At 44.3% G+C, this 18358-nt stretch overlaps 2 protein-coding genes across 2 annotated transcripts in view; one reads left to right on the top strand and one right to left on the bottom strand.

The window, feature by feature from the left end:
* The first annotated feature begins 373 nt into the window (after positions 1 to 373).
* On the top strand, positions 374 to 9942 carry LOC119387290 (39S ribosomal protein L10, mitochondrial). Its single transcript, XM_037654631.2, has 5 exons — positions 374 to 470; positions 631 to 809; positions 2026 to 2160; positions 4948 to 5122; positions 9651 to 9942. The coding sequence occupies exons 1-5, from the start codon at positions 434 to 436 to the stop codon at positions 9890 to 9892; spliced, it is 768 nt and encodes a 255-aa protein (XP_037510559.1). The 5' UTR covers positions 374 to 433; the 3' UTR covers positions 9893 to 9942.
* Positions 9943 to 10068: 126 nt separating this feature from the next.
* The window catches only part of LOC119387289 (CDK-activating kinase assembly factor MAT1), a 38544-nt gene continuing 30254 nt past the window's right edge, over positions 10069 to 18358 (bottom strand). The window contains exons 6-7 of the mRNA XM_037654630.2: positions 17615 to 17852; positions 10069 to 11141 (exon numbers count right to left, since the gene is read on the bottom strand). Of these exons, the coding sequence (XP_037510558.1) occupies positions 10917 to 11141; positions 17615 to 17852 (463 nt within the window). The 3' untranslated portion in view covers positions 10069 to 10916. The remainder of the gene's footprint in view (positions 11142 to 17614; positions 17853 to 18358) is intronic.

Genomic DNA, 18358 nt, shown 5'->3' on the forward strand with positions numbered 1-18358 from the left:
TACGTGGTTGTTTAAATCCTAAGCCCCAATAAGGCTACGATGGCACGGTTGAAACAAAGCATCATTTTGGCAAACCTAATAAAAAGTGTAAATGTGTCGCAAGCGGTGTTTAAAAAATGGCTAACGGCTATGTAGAATGTTAAGGCTAGTTCCCTTCTTGTTAATACAGAAGTAGTGCGCGCAAATGTGATACATAACAAATTTTGTCCACACAGTCGAATATCAAGCAGGTATTTCAACGTTTTGTGCACGAGTCATAAATCCTACACGTAGCCAGCCCTGAGGTAGCGCGAATTATATCGAGTTTATAGCACGAATACGGTTATCTTTTATCAAAAGAAGAAACTCAACTGCACAGTTTCGGTTTCGTTTCGGCATTTTACAGAACGCAAACATTTGCGGTCTTCGCATCGCCACAAACATCGAGAGTAAAATGGCCGCGCTCAGAGCAGTTGTAAAGCTCAACCCGAGTAAGAATTTTTTTCTGTACTTAAATCACGAACACAGCCCTGTTCCGGGCGAAATTTTGATGATATAATTATCGCACTCTCTTCTAGTATTTGTGCAGAGTGAATATTGCTGCCGCTTGCGGCGATGCATTATTATATGCAGACTATGACTTTCTTGCAGGAATCGCGTGTCCGCTGGTAAATCAAGTAAGATACCGGCGAATTCGTGGACGAAACCCAAGGGAGCCCCACCTTGAAAAGAAGATGATTTTGGAAGTGTGCAAGCCTATTATACCGCGTCGCGCAGAGCCGGAGTGGGAGAGATGCAGCATGGCAAATCGTATTGATGTGGAAAGAGAGGTTTGTTCCATTTGGGTACCCATTAACGTGGGTACCCGAGAGGATAGCGCACGACGCATGCACAGTGGTGATAAACGCCAACGCAAAGCTTTGCGTACCCTATAGTAACTCTCTAGTAACATCTGATCTAAACTTCAATTTTTATGGAGCGCAGTACTTGCCCCAGCATTGCCTAGACCCTCCTGGTTAATCTTTCCTAGAATGACGATAACATCTATTGTACCAAGTACTGTTCGCTACAGAAAGCCAGAGCAAACAAACCCACGTCCAGTGTTTTGTTGGAATTGACGTGAAGCTTATTTTAGCACGGTTTGAGTTCGTGAGCAGCCGTTGCAAACGGTATGCGCCTGTAGCTGCCAACGTCACGAAGACGATGCATGATGATCGTCGAATGGCGACTGCTAGAGAGAAGTACGGCACGTGTCTAAATGCACGTCAGGCTTCGTAAAATTAGATGAATGTACCCATCAATCAGCGCTACAGCATTCTACGACATTGCACGACAACACCAAAAGTACTAACGAGTTAAGGGAAACCGTCCAGAAAATCTACTACAAGACTTTGATAATGACGCTACGGAAGGTTTGAATGAATCGTTCAAAACTTTTCTCATTACACACAATATTGAGTTTCTCTGCCTAGAACTACAGCTTATATTGTCAATTCTTTTTTTTTTTCTATTCCAGGGTTTCGTTGTGGTTCAAGGCAGCACGTTTCTTAATTGTATTCTGTCGGACTTTTACATTTCCTGGGTTCTTTCCTTTTCACGACTTTTCAGTTTAATCCCGAATGTATGGTATATTTTGAATTATTTGTGTGTTACATAAGGCCCGTGTGCTGGACTGTTGTAGGAGCAGAAGCCTTTGTCAGGCCATATGAGCTTCTGCTTTCTTTCTGTCGTAAACAGGGGAAATAAATTCATTCATTCATACACTTTGCGCTAGAGTGGCACACACATTCTGATGGATAACCAGGAATGTGCAGTAGCAAGTACCTAGTGACCAAAGTTGTCTGTACACGTTTACAAATTTATCCGGTGAGTAAATGGCAAATGCCAACCTTTAAAGAAAGCTTTCCTATAAAGGTGTACTGCCTCACAATGCCCTCGTAATCCACTCGGAGCCTAGAACATTGGTTCTAATACCTTCGACTGATACGCAACGTAGTGTCCTTCAGCTGGGTGCTTACCATTATGTTTTACCTCATTTTCTTTCAGCCGCACCCATACAATAGAGTCAGAGCAAACATTCTTCGAAAGGAGCTACACGAAGCGAAGCTCATCTGCTTTATGCATGAAAACCCATCCACTAGGGAGGATAGGATTAAGGTGCACAACATGCTGTTCAAAAAGGTGAGCCCTGTTTAGTTTTTTCACGTTTGGCTCCTAGCGTTCTGAGAACTTCGAAGTCACGCTAAAGACAAAATACAGCAGGAAATAGGAAATTAGTTTCTCCAATGTATTCTTTCGATAACGTCTCACATTACCCACGTAACCTGGTTATATTAAATATTTCTAAATGTAATGAACTAATGTGTCATTATTACTTAAATCTTATCAGTAGCCATATTTCAAATAACTGCATATGGCCTATCTATCAGCTTTATAGAGAGTTAAAATACGATAACATTATAGAACTAATGTAATAGATTAACCACCAGTAACGCATAACTTTGTGGGTTGCTTTGCAGAAAAAAAAAATTTGGCTAGTCTTGTTAACAAGCAAAAAAAAAAGATCGATCTTAGTTTACGTGGTTGTACAGAAAATTGTTTTGGCATGTTGTTTGTAATTCATTTCAGTCTGTGTGACACGTTTGATCGTCCTCCTTTTTCGTTTTTTCAATGTTGTGCAAGCTGAAGCCTCCGGTAGGCTTACTTATAAAACTGAATGCGCATACTATGAAAAAAAAAAAAAAATCGGCAAGTTTGCACTAAGTCGCACAAAGCTTCGCATAGCAAAGCACGGGTCCGTTGCCGCTCGCTGGGCAACCTGATTCACTATTTCTCTAAAGAGTTGGGCGGCCTCCTTTGTTTCTCTTCAGTTCTCTCTTTTCTTTTTTTTGCCTCTGTTCATTTCTCTTTCTTTCTCTCTCTTCCTTTCTCTTTTACTCTCCTATTTTTGTCTCGCTCACTCTCTATTTCTCCCTTTCTCTTTCTATGATTCTCTCTCTCTTTCTTTCGCATTCTCTATATGCTGCGCATTACTCTCTTCTTTCTCTCCCCTCGTCCTTTCCCTCTCCTCACCTTCACATCTCTCCTTACCATTTCCTACCTTTCCTACCCCCTCGCTATGATACTACACAAAGCTATGCTATGTTCTGCCAGCCTGCCTGGATAGCTGAGTGGTTAAGATGCTTGCCTAGAGATCATGGCTACGTGGGTTCGAATCCCGCCGCCTCATGAGGAAATTTTTTTTCGCCAAGATTTTTTTCTTTCTTTATATCTTTATTTCTATCTCACTGTTTCTTTCTTCACCCTCACCCTTACGTCTCTTCTTCGCCTTGCGCTTCCCCCTTGCTATACGGCAGACGAATTGGCGCACATGTTCTGGGAGCGAAGCAAAAGAAGAGAGTGCGTGCCGGTTTGTGATGATGATTTTGGTCAGCTTTGCTCTTAAAACATTCCTCTTACACAGTATACTTGTGGTAAAGTAGGTCATTATTAAAGGAAACCTGCAACACATTTCTTAACATTGTCGCTAAGGCAGAGCCATTTGCATTTTGCCATTTCTAACATATGGGACAGAAACCTGGAGAATAATGAAGACACTCGAGAAGTTAAGAACCGCAAAGCATGAAGTTGCACGAAAAATGATAGGCATATTACTAACGGATAGGTAGACTGCAGAGTGGAATGGAGAACAAACAGGGGTAGCCCATGTCCTAGTTGATATTAAGAGCGAAAAAAAAAACCTGGGTAGGTCACATTATGAGGACAGATAGTCAGTCAGAGCAACGGAACGGATACCAAGAGATGGGAAGTGCAAGCAAGGAACAACGGAGGGTTAGCTGGGGCAATGAAGTGAACAAGTTTACAGTTATAAAATGAAATAGGCCCGTGCAAGACACAGAGGGTTGGCGATCATTGCCTTCGTGCTGCAGTGTACATAAGACAGGCTGACAATGATGAATACGTTTGTCTTCAAGAATGTGAACACACTGGTGTCCAGGTGGTGCATTTCAGTGAACATATTCTCACAGAAAACTTTCTTAGAAGGACCTAATTGTAGCTAAAGTACAATGTTCCCAAGATGTGAAGAGTGCAATGTTCAATATCCCCATTTTTTCTCTACAAAATGGCTAAAGTGGCGTAGAATAGCAGTCCCCCTGCATATCGCCCCTTTTTCTTCAATATGTTTAGAAATTTCTATACATTGTATTAACGTAGAAACACTTCAGGGTTGCCATCTGACAAAGGTGCTGTAAGTTGACAAGGTGGGAACCGTATGTCAAGGGCCAGCGACTACGAAACTTGACATTGGCTAAATTCGTTATGAGTGAGCAGTACATACCACAAAATCTATCTAGGCAAGACCTCAGGGCTGGTAATAGTATAGTAGTTCCTTTGTCGGCCACCTTCTCACAGCACCTAAGGAGATGACGCGTGCACGTGATAATTGTCGCTACTGCTTAGGTCCAGAAACGCTGCTTCCAAGACGTTTGAACGCCCCCTTACGATTTCCGAGGTCATTTCAAAGCGCCATGTGATCTAGGTCTGACCCCTGTCATGTTCCTCCCGATGAGCAGTGATGGTGGCTTTTTTCTTTATTTTTTTTCACCACTCTCAGTTTAAAAATGTATATTTCTTCAAGCCCTTTGTGATGCTTTTGCTCATATTTCAGACATATTATGCTGTCTACTGACGCTATCGGAAACTAGGCTTTCTCTCCGAACTCAGCTGTCCAAAAGTGCATAGTACTTTTCCATGCTGCCCGTTGTCAAGATACGGATAAAAAGAGATGCCCTTATGAGCTCATGCCGTTTGTTTTTATCTGGAAGGCAATGTTACGTTCAAGCTGAATGTAATCATAGCCGGCGTCGACGAACACTTTTTTTTCATCTTATGAATTAGCACGAATTAACTGCTTTTGTAAACACTGCGAGCAGTTGTGTGCATGAAGGTCGGGGTTTGTCATTTCAGAACTATTTTCTCAAAGCGTACAACAATGAAACAGTACGCCTTGCCATCAAGGGCACCAAGTTTGAATCTGCAATGCCATTTACGATGTCTCGAAATGCCCTCATCCTTAGTCCTGAATCAGACGTGGCAACATTCTTCAAGTTGACCAGGAAGATGCCGCAATTTATACTCCTTGGTAGGTAACCCATCCTGTACTATTTACTATGCAGTATTGTTATTCAGTGTGGTATGGCCCACTGGATCATTTTAGTTGCTTTTATTTATAGCTTCAATTACATTAGACTATACTCCATCTCACCACTACCGTTCAGCACTACCAAAGCTACGGGGTGTAAGCAAGCCACATGCTTGCGCTGTAAAATAGTTCCAGATATAATAACCTTACAATTCGCAGGGTTGAGACATTTGCGCTTGTTTAGCACGTGTTACATCGCATCAATGAGTGATATGTTTATTCTTCATCGCCTTACGTCTTAGTATTTCTTTAATTGTTGTCTCAGTAACCGCCAGTAGCTGTGGTTACAAATCAACATGGCAGCGCCCATGCAGACGCGATCGCCCGCTTCAATCTGAAGTTTCGCTTGTTACTTGCCCACAGCGCTGACAACAAGAAATAAATGGTGAAACGAGCTACGTTTTGTCATTATTGGCGAGATCAGACTTGTGTCTAGCCACGCCTGCTAAGCCTAAAGTGCCGAGCATTTGATAATGGTTCATGAAAATAGCACAATATAGTCACGAATACATTGCTGTCGAAGTGTCAGGACATGAATCTAAAGCTAATACAAGCATCAATTTGGAACTTACGGGCCACAAAGCGCACGACGACGTAATAAATTCCAGGCGCACGGCACCAGCATCGATGGGTGCAGCAATGTTCTCTTTTTTTTTTCCATTTGTTCGCTTTACATGCACAACGCAGGCGCACAGACGCCATGGGGACGCTGAGCAGACGACACGGCGCGGATGAATAGATCGCAAGGGATTTTCGTCCTTCCTATTGGCTAAGGGGCCCTGTAGCCTCCACAGTGCTGAAGGGAACTTCTGAAATGGAGTATAGGGTGCATTGCATGCCCCCTGCGAAGGACCGTGATCACGGTAACACAGTTTACAGAATAAAAGTGGGATGGAGCACATATGGCAGGCATTACCAAGTCATGACCAGCAGCTTACCACTATTCTGGAATAGTGTTGTTAGGCGAGACCTTAAAAGGCAAAAGACAGTGTGTAGATCAGAGAGCAAGTGGTGGTAATTGATATTCTTGTTGGCATTCAGAAGTGGAGTTGGACAAGCCATGTAATGGCACTTGGGAGACAACTATTGGTCTGTTTACAGAATGGATGCCATGAGAAAGTAATTAAGTTGACGGTAACAGAGCTTCAGGTAGCATGCTGAAATTAGGAAATTTGCTGGCATAAGGTAGGCTCAGCTGGTGCTAAAGAGTCTTGATGGGTGATCACTAGCAGAGTACTTCGTCCAGCAATGGACATTAAATGGTTAAATGATCACGAATTGTGGGCAAGTTTTCATGCAAGATTGCTGTAGTTCCTTACAATTGTCATTCCTCGGCTGCTTATGGATGCAGTGGTTGCTTTACATTATTTTGATACTGCTTTTTCTCCTTTCTGGGAAGTAATACCCCTGTCACATGGCACTTACATGTAATGTCATTCACAGTAAATGGTATTCAAACTGAATGTTATTGCGACCTTGCGTTCCCGGTATACACATGTGTAAAAAGTGACATTCGCCATTGATGTCGATGTTTCTTGTCAGTTCAGTACGCCTTTTGCTTTTTACTATTCTCCGCTGACGAAACTGCAGAGTTTGCTTCCATGGCTGGCGTATAGATATTGCGTGCGAAATTCCTACCTTGCTACCACGGCACCACTTTATCAAAACATGGAGGAACCGAAAAAACCCGCATTTCCCCGAAGGGGAGTATGAGGAAGTGCGAAGCACGGGGTGATGCTATGAGGGGGCGCGCGCGGCTAAACTGCACAGCCGAGCGAAGGAGACGGCAGCGAGAGAGCACGCGCCAGCCGACCCACGGAGGTCTGGCCGTTTTTTAAGTGCAAAGCACTTTTACTGATGATGATGATCTGTCTTCCGAACTCGTTCCAAAGAACCCGCAACGCGTTCAACTTGTTGGCGGCGTTGCGCACGCCCGAGATGGGGCTCAGGTTGTTGTCGAACCACAGTCTATCGCACACCGCGCAGCTATATCCGAAGCTGCGGTCCAGGAAGTCTCGCTTGAAGCGCGCGTCCGGCCGATCGAATTCGAGGGCCCGCGCTCGCACACGCATCGCGCGTCCCCGCGCCAGATCGGCTTCGGGGTGCTCGGCTCGCTTCGCACGCTTTCGTTCGGCGTCTCGCCGCCGGCCTTCATCACCACAGGCAATGCGCGGGGCGCGCGCAGCCACGGAGCGGAGGGCAGAGCGCGCGCAGTCACGTGGGGCGTGACGTCGCTGCGCCGTTGCTACAGACGCTCCTCGCCGCTCCTCGCGCCGTTGCTATGGGACGGCGGATTCAGGGTCGCTTATAAAGTGCATTCGCACTTAAAAGGTCAAAGAACAGACAAGTGTTTGTCGTGGCCGACAGGAGGCGTTGGCATCAAGTCTGAGTTGGGGAACAAGAATGTACTTGCTTCAACTATAGTGCTGTACCAGGGGTGAGACGGCTGAAATTGATTTGGGAGCAGCAAAATTTTGATTTTGGAGCAGAAGAACCCAGATTTGGAGCAGTTAGTGTAATTTTTTATGTCATCTCAAGCTTGAAAAACAGATTTGTAGCAACTTGGGGGGACAGGTACATATTTAAATTGGCCTAGGATAGACATAACACTGAAGCAGCCTTTGGAGAAAGTATCGCCAGGTATAAACTATACTACCTCTTTAAATACTATGCGACCTATCTAGCCCGAGTAAGAAAAGCATGAAATAATTAAAAAAAAAAAGGTTCTGCAAACTAGGTTCACTTCGTAAAAATTTGAAAAAACAACAGCAAAAAGAATGTGATCGGAGAAGAATTGCAGTTACATAGTAGTAGGCCTTTTTAAGATCAGTGATATAGTTTAGCAGATTACTGTTTTGGCTTTTATTGCGATGGCAGTTATATGGACATTCTGAACATATTTTTGCCATCGGCATCGCAGTCATGTTCCGGAAGTGTAAAGTCCAAATCGATAACATCCCCCGTGCATATGTTTTACCCTTCGGTAAAAGTGCGCGAGCGAGGGCGACGAACGTGGCTGAGGCACAGAAAGAGCCGACCGATCTCCGTTGCGTGGAGGGTGCATGCAATAACATAACACCGCACGCCAGGCCTGCCGTTGATTGCTACTCATGCTGAGAGGAGACGCGCCGCCCACCTTGAAGGAGCACGACAGAACGCGAGGGAGGAGGGGGGGGGGGTCGCTCGGCGCGGTCGCGATCGCTGGCGCGCTTTCTATCTCGGCTGGCATCACAGACGGCTCGTATACCCTTCTAAGTGCTGTGATCTCAACGCTTCTCTCCTTTGAGCAGCCGTATTCTCTTACACCACATAAAGCTCTCTCGCACTTACTATCGCGTACGGTACTGCGAGCATAGCGCCGTTGTAAGCGTACTGCACGCTTTTATTAGGGAATGACACAAAGGTGCTTTGCATCAGTCCGCTGTCGGCTTCGGCGTGAAAAACCGCCAGAGCATCGCGGAGACGCGCCGCATGCAGAAAGCTAGTTGTCGCCGCGTTGATGCAACAAGGGTGATGCTCCCACGCACGGTATGGGTCGTAACGGTACAAACACTCCCACAGCAAACGCGCGCATAGGTGACCACACGCAGCAGCGTCGACGCGAAAACCTTTGCGACCGGAGGAACACGCCACGCACAACGAAGAGAGCCATTCCCGCTACGCATGCCACTTGATAGCACCAGAAGACACAGCCTAGCGAGAAGCAGTAGCACGCTCGGGGCACGGAAGAATATTTTTGGGGCACCACGCATATTTACAACAACCCAGAGGAGGTTATGGCGGCATCATGGGAGCCCTCATTAGAAAGGTGCATAGAAACACGGTTGGGCGTGTCTACGCGTTTTGCGAACGTCTAATTTTCTTGGTATCCCAGGCACTGCTATAGGCATAACTTAGAAAATCATGTTGTCTACTCAGCCTTTTTTCTCAACGAAGCTGACGTGCGCATCGAAATTCTGGCTTTCGAGGCTCTTTTGGAGCAGCTTGGCGCAGGAAAACAGAATTGTATCAAAAATACGCAATATGCGCAGCTGTGTCACCCCTGCTGTACGTAAAAACGTTATCAGAAAGTTAACAGCCACTAATAACAACCATAACATTGATTACATTTTCCTTTAAGTTAGCGATTTTGTAGGTGTCTATCATCGAGATTACACGTCACGCTTGCATGACTTTGGGAAATGCATTCAATGCGCGAGTGCCATTAGCTGTGAATGTCATTCACTATGCCCGTGTAGCAGCAACAAAAGTGGCATCAACACCTAATCACATTCGCTGTGAAATCCATTACATGTGCCATGTGACAGGAGCCTAAGTCATTCTCCAAGGTTTTCTTGACAATGTGGTATTGAACATCTAAGCAAAGGTAAAGGAAGCTACTGGCAACTTTAACACTTTCTTGAATTAGCAGCATGTGAGCAGCACATCTAAATGTTGCTTTGCAAATTGCTTTTTGAAACACACACAGCTGGCATAGTCCATGGACGTTTCCTCAGTAGAGACGAACTGCAATGGTTGAGCACAGTGCCGAACATCGAGTACCTTCAAGGACAGACGTGTGCAATCCTTGCATCAATGGCATCAAGGACTCTCCAGATCACATCCCACCACCAGACTAAATTATCCCAACTGCTGGCAAGCCATGCCAATCCTGCCAATCCTGGCAACGAAAGTGCAGCCAATGACGAAGCCCCAGCCCAGTCTTCGTAAAGCACCTGTAATACATGTATAGTTGATAGTAAAGTTTATTACGATATTGCCAGGTGTTCATGGCATTTCACTGTCCTATTGATTTGTCAACAGCATCTTTATTCTCTCTAATACATGCCATTATACTTTTTAGGTACAATGTCTTAAAACATGAATTATTTTACAAATAAAAATGGCAGGCTTGCATAATCGTAAAAGTCTGAAAATAATTTTTCCACTGCATTTCCCAGCCTAACCTTGTGTTGTATCTAGAGCCATGCAATAGACACGTCTTCTGATGCTTATTTTCAATCTTTACACTGTCGCAAAAAATCCTAAATGCAAACTGAGTACCATTCCTCAACCCTAACTTGAAAAAAAAAAATAATAAAATCTGCGTTTTTGTGTTTAAAAGTCAAGTTGCTCTCTTTCCCAACTGTTTCGACAAAAAGCATGTAATGACATTTTGTGAGGCATATCGTCAATTTCTCAGTTGTATGCTGTTTTCGCAAAAACAATTCAGTATACTTCTGAAAATAACTCCATGGTGTTGGAACTTAGTCACATTACAGGTAGCGGCACATGGAAGTATGCAATGCATAAACATTTGCTGATGCACAGGTGGCATCGGGGCACCGAATGCAAATGCATCTTTGTGGGAAATCTTTTTTCATTTGGACTGCCCACTTGCAGTTGCCAAGTTGTACTCTTTTCTTAATAGTACAGTTTACTGCAACGTGCCCATGTGCTCAAGGATTTATATGAAAAAGAAATTTTCCACAAGTAATTTGAGCAGAATGTAAGCTTTCCATAGCTTTGAAGCTGAATACCTTATTTCCTTATTCAATCGTGGCCCTTTCTGTTCATTAGCATCAAAATCGACATGACATAATACGAGAGCACATGGAATCCGTGAAACAAAGGTACACCTGTGCAATCTAGCATGTGTAAGCGCAGCTTTTATCACGGGAAATAGCTTGTCGCTGACTATATTACAAAAAGTGCATGTACATATGATGAAGACGGCTGGGTGCACACCGGGCGGTCATGAGACCTCTTCAGCCACCTTGAAATGTAGACCGCAAAATGCATCTTGCAGTGCCCTCTGGCACGCTAGCCCTGCCAGGAAACCTCCGGCCTCCTCCGCTTCCACTGTGGCTCGCACGTGATTTGTGTAGCCTAAAGGTGAAAGAGACTCCAAGCTCGGGGCTGTTGGCCCGCAGAGGTCCAGTGTGGGGGCTGTGTACTTGTACAGTGGGCCTTCGACAACCTACAAAAATAATGCGATCCAGCTTAGTCACCATATCATAGCTATGGCAGTTCTCCTGAGCAACGTTCGCTCAGGAAAACTGTGCTCTTTTCATAGTTTCCAACAAAAGTCCCTAGGGGGAACTATGGCGCTACCGTCTATGGGAGCTGCAGGCAAGCAAGTTCAGCAAGCATGGGAATAATGGTTAGCACATGGATTTGCCCAAACTTTATAAAAACGGCCTTGTGACTTTGCAAACTGATGATGCACATGTACAGTGACTAATTAAACTGCTTCATTTAAAAAACAATGAGTTCTTAGAAATGTAGTAAACAAGAACACAAGGCTAGACAGATGTAAAAACTAACCTTCATTCGCAATGTGGCTGAATGATTGCAGTGCCAGAGCCCTCTGAAGTAAATTTTGCAGGAAATTTCATTCTGGATTCCATTAAGGATGTTTCCAAGCCTTCTCAGCAACCAAATGTAGTAGTACTAGTAGTTACCTTGAGCTCTGCCAGTAGCAAGGCTGACTATCGTTGATGCAACGTACTGGGCTCGAACGAATGACAAATGGCAAAGCAACATTTGATGTGCTGCCATTATGTGTAGTTTTCTTAAAGGGGCCTACAACACTTTCCAAGTGATCATCGAATGGCTTCATTAAAAGAGCTTATTGCTTCACGAATCAACTGCTGCAAAAATTTTTAGAATCCGTGAAGTACGAGCGGAGTTACAGGGATTTGTCGCACATGTCAAGTACTTTCCCTCTCCTTTTGTACCAGCGAGCGCGCTGAAAGGTATGCAGGGGGGGATAACAAGGGGGCAAGAAGATGTATCCGTTTGTTAGCGCCATGACCTTGAGCACTTTTTCTTTTTTTTTGAACACTCGGCTTATTTTCAGTGTGATCGTGAGCACGTGGGTAGCCACGTGGCGGCATCCCGTGGCAGCCACGGTAACTATGCAGCTCATGATGCTCAAATCAGCCAATGGCCGTGGACTTTGGGTCTAAGGCGTAGTCATTTGGGTTTATCGCATTATTTGTCAAGAGAAGAAGGGAACGATTTCTAGCTCGTTTTGAGAATTAATTGCAAATCCCAGGCCGCGTGCTGCGCTATAATGTTTGGCTCGCGTGTTCTCTGGAGCCTCAACTACTAATCGGCAGCGTTTTCTGACCATGCTCAAAAAGTGTTGCACGGCCCCTTTAATGGGGTGCGGACATGAAAATTCTCAGTTGCCTTTTTTTTTTCATCAAATGAACGGCCAAGTCTTCATGAGCCTACAAAAAGCACAGGTGCGGACTGCAAAATTAATTATGTCTTTAAAAGCTAGCTAGTTTCGGTTCCTACTGTACCCCGATGTCGCGACACAGGATGAGCTTCTCATCAAGTGGTCTTGCAATAGCATATTGCGATGTTTCCACAGCTGCTCCGCTTTATGGCTCTGTTTGTGACATGACGCACAAGCTGCCATTTTGTATGTTTTATAGAGCTGTGCGAATAGCAAAATTTTTAGTGCGAAGTGAATTGGAATATTGAAGTGTGAGTGCGAATCAAATCGAATATTTTTCGAATATTTCTCGAATATTTTTCAAATACTTCGAAGCGAAAGTGCAAAAAACGAAAAAGCTAGACAGGATTCCTAAGCATATTCTTATGAGACAGCAACATGAAAGCGTTTCTTTTCGCGAGGTTGATGAAGCACTGGCAGGGTTTATAGGTGACAGGTTTATAGTTCATAGTTGTCTTATCAAGAATGAGGCAATGTTGAGGCCAAATTGTATTTATGTACAGGTCGGTCCACTGTTAAAGGGAACAATTGCGTTCAGGGTATGTCAGGATATCGCTCTCTTGCAACAGTACAGTGGCTTAGATTTACATAAGACTACTGGTGGTTGACAGTTCCGACTCCCTTTGACAGACCAGTACCTTGAACGAACAACGTTTCCACATCCACTTGGAATGAGGGGGCCAGCAAAATGAAGGGGGCTCATTCGAGTGTTCCCTTTAACAGTGGACCGACCTGTACATGATTTGGTGCAACCAAAGTGTTGCTGACAACACTTTACACGTGATAGGCAAGCAAACATGCCATTTCCTCAGCCTCTCCTCCTCTTTCAACTTCTGTGGAAGCCCAACTGATGTGGTGGACAAGGGTGTGCTCCCTTCAAGTCCAGAGTTCCAAATCTGCCTCGTAGACGTTGATATATAAGAACATCTGAAATTTTGGATGCTAAAAAGCTTCGGCTTCCGATTTTTCAGACTTCCTACCCAAATTTCAGGTCCAAAACAGCATTAATTGAGCCCCCACCTCTGCCACATCTTTCATCTCCATGTTGGAACCAGCGTTTTCTTGAGTTAATACATTTGCGACCGTAGCAGAGCTTAAGAGGCAGCTTTGCCGCAATACCGGGGTGTGATGAGGTGAAGCATATTGAAAATCTAGGGACCACTTCCAATCGGACGTTGACTGTGTCTTGGCAAAGTTCGACCGTAACGAAGCTTGAAAGGCAGCTTTGCCGCAATACCGGGGTGTGATGAGGCGAAGCATATTGAAAATCTAGGGACCACTTTTAATCGGACGTTGACTGTCTCTTGGCAAAATTCGAACGTAACGGAGCTTGAAAGGCAGCTTTGCCGCAATACCGGGGTGTGATGAGGTGAAGCATATTGAAAATCTAGGGACCGTTTCCAATCGGACCTTGACTGTCTCTTGGCGAAGTTCGACCAACAGAGCTTGAAAGGAGCAATACCGGGGTGTGATGAGGTGAAGCATATTGAAAATCTAGGGACCACTTCCAATCGGACGTTGACTGTCTCTTCGCAAAGTTCGACTGTAACGGAGCTTGAAAGGCAGTTTTGCCGCAATACGAGAGTGTAACGAGGTGAAGCATATTGAAAATCTGAAGGGGTTACCTTCAATCGGACGTTGACTGCATTTGTTTTTGGGAAGTTCGAATAGTAAAATTCCAGTGCGAATCGAATTGAATATCAAACACTATTCGAAAAATATTCGAAATTTCGAATATTCGCACACCCCTAATGTTTTAGTAACTGACGCCACCACAACTAGCAATACCTGTGCATGAAATCGCCAGAACTGATACGGTAGCCCATGGAGGAAGGAATACTAAGGAGAGGCCCTGACGTCACATTCGTGAAGCCTCCACATCGCAAATACCCGCATCGCCTCCTAGCGAAGGCGCAGCGAAACATTTTGCGACTTCCGTCGCGACGTTTGCAAGCGCATGCGCGCATCGCGAAACTTTGAAGCCTTTTTGTTTGTTTGTTGTTTTTCGCCGTGCAAGCGGTGTAGTCGATTCACGCATGCTGCTCTTGGTGTGTGTTCTTTAGGAAAGCTACGCAATGCCCAGCTGTTGCGTATACCCGGTGCAAATCGCGTGCACTGCGGACAGTACCGGGTGTCACTTTTCATGTGTACGTATACGTTCGCTTCATTGCTGATCACTAAGCTATGGTATTTGCGTGCGAAGCTCTCGGATGTGCGCTCTGTTGCTTGTTACTCATTCTGTCAACTCAGAACTCATGTGAACTTTTGTTTTTGGCGTCTGACGCGCCGTACATAACATGCGCTGAAGGCATCGTACGTTTTAGAGGCTGTGTCGTTCAACGAAAGGACAATAAACTTTTGTTGTTATTATCGGACTACGTGATGTATGTATTGTTCGTTGTGCGCTCGATCGCTGCGTGCTTGTGTTGTGTGCGCACTGGAATTACGAACTTTACGTGCACGATCGCCTATACAATACAGCGGTGTCCTCTTTTCGACGTGGAGTTACGTCAACTATAGGTTGGAGTTGCGCCGCAACCGCTAATCGGGCAATAGATCGGGAAATCGGGCTACGAGAAAGGAAAAGAGAGATCTAACGCCCTGTATAACGCGTAAGTCACTGCTAGGTAAGTTCGAATACGATGATGCAGGGGCTGAATGTTTTTGATTACGGCACGTGCCGGTACTTTCTGTACTGTTGCACAAAAACGCTCCACGAAGAATCTCAGCACGCAGTGCTCGGGCCTGCCACGCACGAACAGTCTGGTAAACGTCTGCTTGCAACGTTTTACTACGTGCAAACCGCACAATACGCGCTAAGTTTACGCCGGGGCTACAAATCCGAGCAGAAGCGAACCACCGCGGAAAGCACGCCGCGGGGCGTCTGCTGTTTTGTTTGCCCCATACCGGTTTGTTTGCCCCATAAATCTGACGTCACTTCCGCCACACTTTTCGCAATGCATTGGGATACGATAGGGCCTCTCCTGAGTTTTCCTTCCTCCATGCGGTAGCCTGATGTCATGCTAGTGTCAATGTCAGTAGGTGCGCCATATGTAAAAAATATCTTATCAGTATTTCCTGACCTTCACACTTGCTGAAAGCCACCTCTGTATACAGGAGATCTGTATGGCGGAGTAAACTCGGCTTCGAAAATTGGTGTCAGTACTCCTTTAATACAGTTAATTGTAGCTTACTCGTGTAAAGGATTTGTGCAAACAGGAAGAAGTTGTCGATGAATAATTTGGGCACAATGTAAGGTTCCCATAGGTAAATTAAAATACAGGTACGATTTGGCTACTTGTGCCAGGAGGTGTACTTGCACAACCATACTTGGGGCATCTTTCTGTCAAATAAAAATAATCATCATGTATCTTGTGTGCCTTTCCTTGCGTTACCACCATGCACCCGGTACTTCCAAGTCATGAAATGTGTACAAGCTATCAGTGTGACATAGAATTCTCGATAGGGAAGTGGCGAGTGCTGAGTTTTCAAGAACAGACGCGCAAGCAAGCAAGATTATAATTAATGTTGTGTGACAAAAAGACTCCCCAAAGTGTGGTAATTCTTTTTAGTGTAAGGAGTAAGCTCCTCCTGAAAACAAAAAGATTTATTTTGTTTAAATTAATACCAAAATGTTCAGTGGGTACTGGAACATACGTATTGAGGTTAATGTAAATTATTGCTAAGATACATAAGAGCACTGGCGCTTACTCAAGCAAAGCTATGACGATGTTTAAGCACAGCCTCACAGATGTGACGCTTTTAAGAAAATGACTAGCTTCTACTGGCATGGTATATGTACTAAAGAAAGATATGTCTGAAATATCTGTAGTGCCTGGGGGAAATGAACACAATAGAGGCAACAAGCCTTTTAGTTCGACAATGTAATTTGTTGTGTCTTGCAGCTTCTCCTTTGAGACAACCAGTAAAACCCAGCCTTTAAAAACACAAAAGCCTTGCTTGTAACCATGCAATAATGCTCAAGTCAGAAGAGGCAGGTGGTGTGCCACAAGCTCAGTTACACACACAATAATGAATTAAAATTAATTCACTATGAATGGAAACACTTGCTACAACATTTTGTTGTTGCTGCAATTAAACCCTGGTCTGATTTGTGCAGCTTTAATTCATACAACAGTAGCCTTTGGCACAAGTAAGCAGTTCGATTCAGCAGTGACTGTAGTGAACATCACAGCACAATAACAAAACATACATGCCATATTTTCTCACTTATAACCCACCCCTGCATATGATCTGCGTCCCCAACTACAACCCGCTGAAAATCTTTTAAAGGATCCCTGCATATTACACGCACATTTCAACCGTGCAAATTAATTTGACACCTTTATTGAAACAACCCCATTGCTGTGCTCGAAGATTGCAAAAACATTACTTTCTCTAGGTTTCAGTTTCCTGTGAACTTACTGTTACTGTCAATTTCAGCTGTCACTGCCACCTTTGCATTTCCTTGAAGCCCCTTTCATAGCATTGCTGTGAAGCCACCTTGCACACCAACATTTGCATATAACCTACATCCTGACTTCAAAGTTTTGCTGTATGTCTTGTGCGGGTTATTCATGAGCAAATACGGTATCGTGCAAGTATTCTCTAGCTACTCATTACAGTTAACCAAGCTGCTATTTGCAAATATACAAATGCTGGGGTTAAAGGGACACTAAAGTGAAACAATCAATCAGCTTAGATTGATAAATTGTATTCTGAGAACTCTAATGCTGTTCATTTCACCATCACAGGTTTATAAACAGAGGAGAAAATCAAGGTCAAAGTTTCATGTTTAAATTTCACGCCGAAATCTCCACACATGACGTCACAAATTTCAAATCGTATTTTTCGTATTTTGGCGACATTGGTGCAACGAAATTTCCTGAAACTTGGTATGTTGAGTTTATGTGCCTCTCAAAGGACAATGTACTTCATTTTTACTGATTAGGAACAATGTAGGACCTAGTTGACACCATCAAAATCTATGACACCACGGCATTTGGTGCGTGAACTTCAAGGTGGCGTCGCCACCTGCATTTCCTTTTTGCGCATTTTCTCGCTTACCAATAGCTTTCTCGCAGCAAGCATGGTGATTTTGGAGTCTGGAAAGAGTAATTTACTAAAATGATAAAAATCGCTTTTCTCTTTAGTGTCCCTTTAAAGACGAAAGAAAAAGGAAACAAAGCCAGTAAAAGACGGACCTTTGGTATGGGAAGGAAAGCCTCCTTGTGTCGGAACTTAATGCCCGTGGAGAACTCCGCGGCAAGTGGCTTCGGAGGTAGTGGCTTTGGACCTGCCACCTGTTTAAGCTTGTCTCCGTGGCTGGCAAGGATTTTGCTGGCTGGCATATCCGAGAACATCAGGTCATCGATCAGCGACTCCTTCTGCTTCAGCTTCTCACGCTGTGCAGCTTTCTCCACTTCTGCCAGCTGGTCTCGTCTGTGGACACACAAGTAAGCAACTACAATTGCACACCTACACAAAATCACTCACAACTAGTGTTGAGAGAATATTTGAAAGTTACAAATATTGAAGTTCTTTTCGATACAGTCCTTGAATTGAATAGCCCCTAGTCGTAAATACGGATGTTTTTTTAATAGCTTACAAGTATTTCAAAAAGTCAACTATCCTCAAGAAAGCACAAAACTGGTGCGTATGATAAATTTCATCACTGAGGGCATAGTGTAGCCATAATACACAAGTGCTTGTCTAGTGTAACAGCCTATGTCACTCAGCAAGCCACACATTATGGCCATGCAACGATCATTTGCACTCTCTGAACAGTTGTGTTCTGTAGAGAATCCGCATATTTGTTGCTGGTGCTTGATTTGTGGTTTGAACATTAGAGTTAAGAATATAGTATGAACATACAGTCGAATCCACTTATATACCTCACGTGATTTGCAGTGCCTCCGGGATTGAAGCACTTTTTCGTCACATTATGT

This window comes from Rhipicephalus sanguineus, chromosome 3 (genome assembly GCF_013339695.2).
Source record: "Rhipicephalus sanguineus isolate Rsan-2018 chromosome 3, BIME_Rsan_1.4, whole genome shotgun sequence".
Classification (NCBI taxonomy): domain Eukaryota; kingdom Metazoa; phylum Arthropoda; class Arachnida; order Ixodida; family Ixodidae; genus Rhipicephalus; species Rhipicephalus sanguineus.